The sequence below is a fragment of the Crinia signifera genome, chromosome 5, assembly GCF_055691185.1.
Source record: "Crinia signifera chromosome 5, ASM5569118v1, whole genome shotgun sequence".
NCBI classification, from domain to species: Eukaryota; Metazoa; Chordata; class Amphibia; order Anura; family Myobatrachidae; genus Crinia; species Crinia signifera.
The window spans coordinates 40,454,780-40,466,631 of record NC_139221.1 but is presented as its reverse complement, the minus strand read 5'-3'; the positions used below and the strand labels follow the sequence as shown (position 1 = coordinate 40,466,631).

Sequence of the window (11,852 nt, the reverse complement as noted above, 5' to 3'; positions counted from 1 at the left end):
AATTAAGTATTGCACAACAACTTTTTTTTCACAATAACGTTGCAGAACCCAAAATAAAATAATAATTTTTGTTTTTATTTTTTTTAAAAGTACTTCAAATCTGCAATTCAACAGTCTCCAATTTGATTTACTGTCCTTTGAAGAATTCACATGGAGTCACTTTTGCCCAACCCACCCTAACTTTAAGTATTGTAGACTTAGGCATGCTTTGCATTAGTAAACCAGCCTTGTATTTTTAAATCCCCAAGACATGCACCTACACAAATTAAAGCTTTAGAAAACGGAAAAAATAAAACAAGACAAGAGGCGGTCCCGTCACAGAGTCACGTGACTGGATCAAGAGAAAGATCAGAAGGAAGAAGAGCAAGGGGACGAGGGAAAGAAGGAGGCTACCCTAATCCTATCAGCGACCACCATTTAGTCATATCCAATGAAGTTAACTTTTTTTATTATTATTAGTTTAAAGTGTTATTCCTACAAATGATACTCTCACATCGCCTGCGTATAAGTGACAAGCAAAAACGGAAAGTAACTTTTTTTTTTTTTTTTCTTTAACATAATGAGGTCTGCTTTGTTACCAAGAAGTGATATGGTTTGCAGCTGTATGAGCTTCGATTTTGGTATCCTGTTTTGTTTTTTTGTGCCCATTTGGTTTGACTAGACCAGTTTCAATAGCAACTGGTGCAAAATACATGCTGTCAGAGGTAGAGTGAAACTTTTTGCCACTGAGGAGGCTGTAGCAAAATAGGAGGAAAGAAAGAGGAAATAGAGAAAGCTCAGCTAAGAGGAGGGGAAGTGGTTTCTGATTTCACTCAGGGTGCCCTGAATTAAAGTAATGAGACCTATTGTTACTAAACCATATTGTACACAGAATGAAAAACAAGAGCTGTTGCAGTTTTTGTTAATTGACAGAAGAAATGATATAGTAAGCTACCATCGTTTTTTGGGATTGCTATTACTTCCTACCTTGGACATAAAAAAGCTCCAACAGAAAAAAAAAACCAGTTCAGTGTTAGATAGAAACAATACACAAGGAGAGTCACTAGATCTGAGAGCAACATGGCAATAGTTCTTGGAGCATCATAGGACTGGATCTGGTTGCACTATGATACTGGATCTCGAGACACTGTAGAAACATATAATTTGATGGCAGACTATAATTGGGTCTGGGAACACCTTGGTACCGGATCCAAGAGCACCCAGCTGTTCTGTTCTCAGACTTCCCTGGTAATGTATGATTGCCATCACCTGTGGCGAAACACATTTCTTATCAATTAACCAGGACACATCAGGTGATGGTAATCCTACATTACAAGGGAAGTCCAGGAACAGAGTATTTCTCCCTCATGGAGAGGGGCAGGTAGGCAAGTATGCTTTGGAAGTGCTTCTGGAAGCACTGTTCTGACGGAACTGGGAACACCTTGGAAGCAGATCTGGAAGCACAGTGCTGCTGGATCTAGGAATGCCTTGGTAGCGGATCTGGGAGCACCGGTCTTGCTGAATCTGGAAACACCTTGGTAGTGGATCTGGGAACACCGTGCCTGCTGAATCTGGCAACACCTTAGTAGCAGATCTGGGAGCACCGGCCTGCTGAATCTGGGAACACCTTGGTAGCAGATCTGGGAGCACCTTGGTAGCAGATCTGGGAGCAATGTGTTGCTGGATCCGCACCTGGGAACACCTTGGTAGCAGATCTGGGAACACCTTGGTAGCAGATCTGGGAATCACCTTGGCAGCACAGCTGGGAGAACCGTGATGCCAGATCTGGGAACACCTTGGTAGCAGATCGGGAAGCATTGTGCTGTCAGATCTGGGAACACCTTGGTAGCGGACCTGGGAGCACTGTGGTGTCGGATCTGGGAACCCCTTGGTAGCGGGTCTGGGAGTACTGTGCTGACAGATCTGGGAGCACCTTGGCATATACAGCTGGGAGAACCGTGATGCCAGATCTTGGAACACCTTGGTAGCAGATCTGGAGCATCGTGCTGTCGGATCTGGGAACACTTTGGTAGCGGATCTGGGAGCACTGTGCTGTCGGATCTGGGAATACTTTGGTAGCGGATCTGGGAGCACTGTGCTGCCGGATCTGGGAACACTTTGGTAGCGGATCTGGGAGCACTGTGCTGCCGGATCTGGGAACTTGGTAGCCGGACTGGGAGTACTGTGATGACAGATCTGGGAACACCTTGGTAGTGGATCTGAGAGCACCTTGCTAGTGGATCTGGAGGCACCATGCAGCCGGATCTGGGAACATTATGGAAAAGGATCTAAAGCACCTTGTAAATGGCCTTGGGAGTGCCTTGGCAAGTTCTTGCTTGTTGGAGGCCCTGATAATGTGCTGCATTCTCTTCTAGTCCAATTTGCCAGTCATTCAGCATTTGGCTAACTATCTTTGTAAAATAAAAAAAATGTACTGCTCTGAACAGAGACAGATTTCGTTCTAGTACAGAATGAAATACAATATTATTATATACCCTTTCTGGACAACATTTATTTTTTATGACTAAACAAATGACAAATTGATAACATAAATAGAATATTAACAAATACTGTAAAAAATTATAATAATACTGTATTGCATCATACCGTCCTCTCATACAGGAAACCTGTAAGCCTCAGCAAGTTAGCTCAGAATAGAATTTGCAACCCCAGATCACATGACCTTGATAAAGAACAGATCCCAGCCTGGGACAAGGGGAGTAGGCATGGGAGGGTGTTGTGTTTCTGTAGTGACTTCCCAGATCAACACGAAGGGAGATGTAATAAAGCTGGAACTGGAAACTGTGGTCTGGACACAGGACAATAAAAAGGATCAATGAATTCACACTATACCTTACTGGACATGTTTATCTCGCTGATCTTTTGGAATATAGTATTGGTGCTTTAGATTAAAAACAAAAAATCAGATTTTGGTCCTTAAGATCAGTCTTTGGCTGACTTCCCTTTATGTAGAATACTGTATAACCTGACATTCAGCAGTTAAAGCCTTCAATCTACTTCTCAGCATTTGGAAATCTAATTATCATCATATTGTAAAATCAGAAATACATTGTCTTACAGCAAAACACATGCACTGCCCTTTAACATTTAAGTGATATTTTGTTTTTTTGTTTTTGTTTTTTATATAAAAAAGTCCCTATTAGTGAACCTTTAAAAAAAATATTATAATTTAAAAAAAAAAACATGAAAACAGAAAAAAATAAAAAAAATCCACTGTGCTTGTATGCTACGGATCGGTGGCGAGAATATTTAAAAATGAGTTTGCCAAAATAAAATGCAACAATGCATGCCTAGGGAGTCATCGTGACAGTGCAAAAATACATTTATGTACATCCCTCCTACAAAAACACCAATAGGTTAGCATTCCGTGAAGCATGCTAGTTTTCAGGAAAAAAAAAATCTATAAGAGTGAGTTAGCAGCTCCTGCAGACAGCTTTAAGTTTTCTTTCTTAAAAAGACAAAAAAAAATGGCTGTTTCTACTACTAGAGAATTATCACTGACATATACAGATATAAAAGCAGCATAAAAAGAGACAGGTTTCTCACCAGCTAAGAATAAAGAGGTTAAATGTGGGCATGAGTAAAACTACGTACAATGCTTCTTCACATTTGTCCATTACATTTACAAGAAAAAACACCATTGGGGAACCTCACAGGACAGGAGTGTTTTAAACACATAGAACTACTAGTGGAAAATTCATTTTTGTTTAAAAGTAGGCTGGAGCTGAAGCCGCTTTGTTTACATATTTGTATTAATTTATTTTTGTAATCATTTTGTTGCTTTCAACGATAAAAAAAAAATATTATAATAAACCCGATTGTCTCTGTGGAACTTTGCAAAAGTGATTCAACGCTGAAAAGTTTTTATTTGTTTTTTTTTGAGGGGGGAAGGGGGCAATTGCTTGATGTCATGATTGCCAAGTTGCTACCTAACTATTGGATTAGACCCATTCCTTATCAAAAGAAACCGTTAACACGATGGCACATCTGCTGTTGTATCGATACATCCCACGGCAGCTCGTCTTTTGTACGGTTAACCTGGATATTAGGGAAAAAGGGAACAACATCTGTCTTTCCCTTCGATCTGGAGCACATCTGCGGGTGTTTGTAGTGGGTCTTCAAAGTTCAGTCCGATACTCGCGGACGCCACTTGTTAAAATGTCTACTGCTGTATCCAACGCTCATGCCCTCCAGGGTTTTTTTTCTCTTTGTTAAAGAACAATGTGATTTTATTTTTCATAAGAGCTCTCAACAGCAGTTAGCAATCTCTTGGTTTGCTGTTTGGTAAAGCATCTGTTAATGAGGTCATCTAGTTTTAAATCCCAGCTACTGAAAAATACCAGGGAGGAGGTCAAATCTAGCATTGTGTTATATTCTGTACTCTCTTTCAGTTTTTCTAAAGAAAAGATATCTTTGATTTCCATAAGAAGTCATTGTGACCCGTTACTGGCCTTCAATATTATACCACTACTTCACGACGAAAGTAGTCCAATGTTATTGTAGTAATGCATTATGATAGTTCATTTTAAATCTTTGAGCATCTGAGGATGAGGACTTGGTTTCATTGAGTTTTTAAAGTTTTCAAAAACAATTCAGTTTTTTTTATATTGTTTTGTCTTTGTATTTTTGTTTTTAACGGGCTGCTGTCTCTATGGTGGACGGTGTGGCGGGAGTGGTGGATCGAGGAGTGGCGGCTGGTGGGGTGTCAATAGGGCTTCCTGCGCCACTGCTTGGTGTAACAGAGGAGCTGACTGCTGGTGTATCTCCTTGCTGCTGAGCTTGAAGAGTCTGTCCACAGATGTGGTGGTGTTTCTCCCAGTCTTTGTGCTGACAGAATGATCCGCAATACCGCGCCGTGTTGCAGCCGCTGCAGGTTTCGCTTGCTTTCCGTCCACAGTTCCAGCAACTCTAGATAAAGGAAGAAAAATAAAAAACATGAGAAAATTCTGTAAGAACATTTAATGACTTAACTCTGTTTATTCCCTCAAAGACTAGCATTAAACGAACTGTAAATTACAGGCACAGGTGGAAAAAGTACGAAATGTGTTCTGAACACATGGTGAGACATTTGTGCAAATCCACTGAATTTGCCTTATTATAGTGAAAATGCAAAATGCTATGTAAACAATCTGCTCTGGTTTTTCAGCAGCAGATGACAGAAGATGCTACCAGCAAAGACATAGCTGTCCTGACTTTCAAAAATAAATTAGAAAGAAAAGAAAAAAATTCTACACTGCTAGTTTCCTTTTAAGTTTCTCAGCTTGAAGCCTATAAATTGTATTTGATATTTGCCATCTTTCGATTGTCAGCCTAACTTCGCTTAAAGTTTTCAAAGTGCCTTCAAATGAAAGGTGGAAGCAGATTCTACTCTGACACACAGACAACAATGCAGGCTATTTAAAAGGGAACGTATCTAGTTCCTGTTTTCTTTGATGCAGGGCAACGGAACCACCGCCAACACAAGCAGAAATATTCGTATGTGACAAGCATACCAATAAACCTCACAAAACTATGAATAACATTATTTTCAGTTCAATGACAGTGTCGCTAAAATACTGTATGTATGATAGCGGGATGTGACAATCAGGCTCTGAAATTCTATTGCTCTAGGGTAGATTCAATTGCTGGCGAGAAATGTAGAAAAACCTGTCCCGCAGCTGCGGGGTTTTGCTATTGAAGTCACTGCGTCTTTTTTTGCGCACCTTCAGAACAAGGGGGGCCGATTCAGGCCAGTTCAGACCCTTCCTTTGTGCATGCACGCTTATGCGCACATGCAAACCCCGGGAGCGAATGGCTTTGGTAAGTTTCAAACGCTCCAGAGGGGGGTGGGGGTGGACAGGGGACTGGAGCAGGGGAATGCCTAGCTTTTTATGGGCGTCCCCATAAAAATGCTGGGCGTTCCCCTGGGTACGCAGGCATGGCATTACCTGCCTGGGGCAGGTGGCTGACATCATATGACATCATCGCCCTCCCCATTTTGGCGGTCAGCAGCAGAAATAAAAGTCAGTTTTGACCTACTTTTTTTACCGAAGGGGAGAGAAATCATTAGATGGTCAGCGACGAAAATATTCTTCTGGTAATTAACACGTTGAAAACTATATAATTGTCTCTTGGTGTTTTATTCGAAGTCTGTGGAGCGCCATTTTGATTTGCTTTATTACTGTGGATTCCAGCTTTGCTGATATTCAAAGGAGGTTACCCATGTATCTATTTTTACAGAAGTCTGTCATATCTATCTATCTATCTATCTATCTATCTATCTATCTATCTATCTATCTATCTATATATGTGTGTATATGCAGTAATTGCCGGCACTCCAAAACTTTGTAACTTGTAAATGCACCTGGTGCCTTCCCCAGATAGACCCTGACAGAGTTTCCAATAGACAGGAACAACCAACGCGTTTCGTCACCAACACGGACTTCGTCAGGGGGTGACAAAACGCGTTGGACATGGCTACTGCATTGCTGACGTTGGACGTCTCTGTGGTCTGTGAAAGACATCCAGGTCCTGTGTCGGCGGCTGCCGGTGTGCGCACCCCGCTGGGCTGATCATCCTGTGTGTGGTGATTACATCCATACCCTCCTGCCGTGCCGGCGATGTGACTGTCTTTGGCAAGCTGTTATATTTTAACCCCAATGTTTGTCAGCTTATTATAAGTAAAATGTTATTTCATTTATCTTGCTGACTGTGCGCTCTATCTGTTCTTCTTTTCACAAGCATACTGTAGGATTCGTGGTTGGATCCAAGGTAGAGCGGCACATATTGGGACATTGTGGAACTTTATAGACATAAGGACATTTGGACTTTCTTTGCGCTGGGTATATTTCTTTTTTATATATATATATATATATATATATATATATATATATATATATATATATATATATGTATCCTGACTCTTGTGCTGTGAGGACGTCTATGCTGACTTGTCTTGATAAAGGCTACCTTATATATTTATATATTTATACATATATACTCGGGTGATGGAAATCATACAGTCCAAGCACATTTTGAACCATCTACTCACAGGAAAGAAAGAATACAAAGTTGATTCTCTTGAAAATAAATCTACATGTGCCTATAAAAGTCTCAAGGAGCCTGAATGAGACTTTAGGAGGTTTCTGGAAAGTTTGCCATGTGGAAATATGGTATCTTTCCAACAGTTACTGGCTCCATCAGATTAAAATCAGATGTGGCTCCATTCAAACGCATAGAATATACAGAATCAACCAGATAATTACAAATGCATGTGCTGGAACTGGTTTTTTTTTCTTTCTGCTATTTTTTTTTTCTTTCGAAAATTGTTCCCATCTTTTGAAAACACTTCAAAATATCCGAAGAAAGAAAAAAAAATTCCAAACACAGAAACAGATGTTTTTTTTGGTAGTTAAACGTTCAGGTTGTAGACTGGATGTCTGGCATCACCTGCTTTTAATTCAGTCCTTCTGGTTTGTAGCTCACATTGTCTAAACTTAGCTCAGTTTTGGAGATGTCAAAATCTATTACGACATGGAGTAAATAGAACCACAATATATTTACGTTTGCTACAATGTCGTTTTTGAAAAGACAAAGACACAACAACTGTATTTGTTATTGTTTTACCGCTGCTCTTAAACGTACGTCCCATTATAATGTTTATTATAACGTTTATTCTATTTATTACATTTTAAAAGTAATATAGGCCCTATCTTGTTGAATAAAATAGGGTAATTCCATATTTAGGTATAGGCAAGTAATCATTCCCCCAATATCCCTCCCCCCCCCCCCCCCCCAGCTTTAACTGTGTGGAGTTTGTATATCTCTATATCATTGGGGCGATTCACTTTGTGCCCACTGTTGGCCATCTAAATGAATCTTCATCTACTGGAGCTATTTAATTGTTTCTCTGAACAGACGCCCTTTAGCATTTAAAGTGACTGACATCTCCGAGCAAAGCAACTTAACCCATCTGTAGTCATCGATTGGCCATCTTAAAGTCCGTGTTTGGGCACTATGAGCAACCAAAACACAGGCTTTTCACAATTTTTTTCTTGCACCTCTGCTGGGTGTCTGCTCGGAGCAACAATTGAATAGCTCCGATAGATGCCCATTCATTTAGATTTCCAGCAGGAGGCACACGCCACAACTCAAATGGCCCCCTACTGTGACTTCAACCCAGTTTTATGTCCTGACAATCTCCCTCATCAGATCTAAGGGTATGAACGTACCCATCAATAGCGGGTGCACAGAGTGTATCTGTTACTGGACCCATCATTTAAAGTTTTGAAAACAGTTGTGTACAATTTGCAGATGGAATAAGTGTAATTAATTAATTTCATGGTCTAACTGAGTAGTGGATGTGTTGTATCCCAACCATTCCATCATCTGTTTATGGGGTATATTTATTAATATGAACAGTCTATCTCCAATAAAAAAAGTTTCTTTATTGCCGCAATTTGCACCAATCAGGAATCCTTATTCACTTGAATTCATTGTTATAAGGTTGTCAAACTGTCAGCTGCTGCGCATGCAAATGTAGCTTATAAACTTCAATGGGTCAATGCCCTGTTCATATTGTGTAAGCTGCTGAGGCCAAGCTCCAGAACCTTTTAAATCCAACAGCCTATCAGCCCCCTAAGGAGCTGTGGGGGCTTCTTCTCTTGTCGGAAATATATAGGAATGCAGCAGATATTGGAGATGTCTATTTCGGTCTCTCCATGGCACATACAGTGGATTGTTACAATTTGTAGGCTATATCCTTACGGTGGATATCCTGCAAATTCAAATGATGCGGTTCACATCAGTGTTCTCCATCCCCATTGAGGGGTAGTGGTTACTGTACCGCTGGGCCTCTTAATACTCCTAATACAATATATATTCTCCTACAGTAGCCTAAAATATTAGTTCTTTATGCTTTATAACCAAAACACATCTGAATGTTGAGCTGAGATAACGTATTATAACTAAAGGCCCTTATACAATTCTGGTCTATATATCGCATGTGATCAAGCAAAGCCTGCCCAGCTGCAGGAGATTGCTTGTACAGCCAGTGCGATTTGCAGGCCCCGGTGCGATGCTCAGTCCTGCTATCATTCATCTGAAATTTGGGCTTGATCGCCGACATCCCAGGAAAAGAACCCAAATTGCATGCAAATTGCCTAGTGCAGGGGTGGCCAACCAATCAGAGGCAATGAGCCCAATTTATTTTTATGGTAAGACAAAGAGCCGATATTATACAAAAATGGGGGTTGCCTATGTCCCTCAGAGCCACGCCCCAATTTTAAATGACAGGCGCTACCTCCATTTGAGCTTCCCTGCCAAATATGCTACCTATCTATGCAACCTAATATGAGGTGGTGTGGAGGATCAAGATAGAATGAGAGGGGTGTACCCTTGGGTACAGCGATCGCCAGACGTGGTCTCCTCGGGCGCACCCGCCCGCTCCCAGCCAACTCCGATCTCTCCCCAGCTGCCCTCCTGTACTCTGCGCCCCTCCGGCCTCCGCAAACAATGCTGGCCGCACAATCCCTGACAGCCCTGGACAGATGGCACGCACGCTGCCTCAAGGCTGCGGAATGCAGATTGCAGAAGTGCACCAGGGGGGAGAGGTTTTGGTAGGGGGATCGAAGATTCAGGGAACGCCAAGCCTCACCTCACCACACAACTATATAGGGACGTCCTACCCCACGTGGACAGTGCCAACTGCATAATACCTGGACACGCAAACTTCCGGCCAAGCGCGTCCCGCTGCAGGTGATGCACTTGTCCGCTCTCTGTGGTCCCAGTAAGCAGCCACATCACAATGATGGGGGAGTGATCTCGGGAGCCGCAGCTCAGTGACAGGCGACACCCCTGGCCTAGTGTATGGGGGCCTTAACATAGATAACCCTCTGCTGCTACTATACACAACATATTTCAACACCATTCCACAAATGAAAGGTCAATAAAGTTTGCTATGCTTAAATGCCTACCTTGGAACTCTCTGGGAAGGCTCAAGGACACAAACAATTACTCCCATAGAAGAACTGTATTAAACATATTTAATGAAAGAGAAAACTACACACAAGTGCTTAGAGAGCTGTCCAAACATATGAACAGTTGTACACGTATTGCCTTTAGTTTTGGTAATTTGTGAATAATGGATATTAATGTTACAGGACAAAGACCAGAAGGAATACACTCGTCAATATTTGACGTGTTCACATCAAGATGCCAAGCCAATTACATGCCGGTCTCATCCGATTCCTGCCATGGTGGAAGTTTGCTTCCTTTGACTCCCTTCCTGAGAAACTTTCAGATGTTGCAAATCAATTCCTTTTTTTTTTTGTTGTTTTTTGGAACTCATCTGTTATGCATTACATGAAACTCAGGGCATCTACTGATCCCACACGGGTCTTTCATCCTCAAAGGAGCCTGCAACAAATTAAACTGTAGCTCAGCCTGTTACGTTGCAGCTACATGGTAGAGAGTGTGGCAGTTTTCTGGCTTTACGTTGTAGTTTAATTGGACTTTTTAAACCTATAGTTTCATGCCTAATTTGTTGAAATAGATAATGTTGTTATTCTGATTGGTGCACAATGGCTGAGTGCTGCGGGGTGGTCTCTGGACCTAGAGAGCTGTAAAACCCGATATGCCACTTATTTTGGGTCGGGCTTTCCATGGACACTAGGCATGTGTTTCTACTACGTATCACAGCTGGCAGAAATCATACAGTATGTTTCTATGTTTCTATATGGCAGTCACAGTGGATTGTCTACTAGAGTTTACCTTGTAGGCAAATATATTACCTTACTGCTAAGCCATAAAGTGCAAAAGCTACAATGGATGAACCCAAGAATGTAGCCTATTAATTTGCAGTGACATTGTTGAGGCATGACATGTCATATGGGTCTATACATATATTTATATGTGAAAGATTCCTACAAATGGCAAAGCAGTGAGATCATAAGATCCTTAAAACACTGGTACAGGGCAAAACAAGCAGATAGGAGGGATTCACAACCTACGGCAAACTTACTACTGCTGCTTAGGAGAGACGGCATGAGCCAGCCAGCACGGTCCCCAGCTCCCTACAGGTCCCCCGGCCACATGTCCCTAGCTCCCTAATCGTCCCTGGCCACACGTCCCTAGCCCCCTGGCCACGGGTCCCCAGCTCTCTAAACGTCCCTGGGTCCCCAGCTCCATACACGTCCCCAACCACAGGTCCCCAACTTCATTCATTAATTTCCCCGCCACTCACTGGATATAAGGGGCTTATTCTCTGTGCTGTAATAGGCTGGTTACCACGTGGTGTATGCGGCAGGGTGCGCCCAGCAGTGAACAGAGCCAAGAAAGGTGGGTGGGCTGGCGAGGGGGGACAATCACTTCCTATGTGGCTGTTCGGAAGGGGTCACAGATGGGAGTGTATGTGAGAGACTCACACAGCCTCAGGCTGCACCTGAGTAAATGTTGTAGATGGACAGTGGGCAACAGCGCTGGTGATGTTTCCGTGTCCTACTTAATAAGGCTGCCAGTATTATTGCTAAGAAGGTGGGCTGGAGCAGGCGGAACTGGTTCCGCCTCAAATTTTAACTGCCGGAACACAGTTCCGCCCCGTTCCGGCCCACTTTAACCCCTGAACAGGGGAGAATGGGGCCCTCATAGGCACTCTTACCCACATCATTTTCACTGGTTCTATGTTAATATTCATAAACAAAATTCATAAACGTTGACAGAATAATAAAATAATGTTTTCTTCTGCATTGCGCAAGTGATTGAATTGCATATTTTATCATTAACAAGAAGTTTTAGCGACAGTCAAAGAAACTTATTCTAGTAAGTGTACCAATATTTTGTACCATTACAATTTTGTAAACAATTGCGTGTACCAT

At 42.0% G+C, this 11,852-nt stretch overlaps 1 protein-coding gene across 5 annotated transcripts in view; it reads right to left on the bottom strand.

Annotated features, from left to right (window-relative positions):
- Nucleotides 1-908: 908 nt before the first annotated feature.
- Nucleotides 909-11,852, bottom strand: part of RUNX1T1 (RUNX1 partner transcriptional co-repressor 1) — a 119,789-nt gene continuing 108,845 nt past the window's right edge. For all 5 annotated transcript variants that reach the window (XM_083187068.1, XM_083187067.1, XM_083187070.1 and 2 more), the window contains exon 11: nt 909-4,908. In XM_083187068.1, the coding sequence (XP_083043194.1) occupies nt 4,633-4,908 (276 nt within the window). In that variant the 3' untranslated portion in view covers nt 909-4,632. The remainder of the gene's footprint in view (nt 4,909-11,852) is intronic.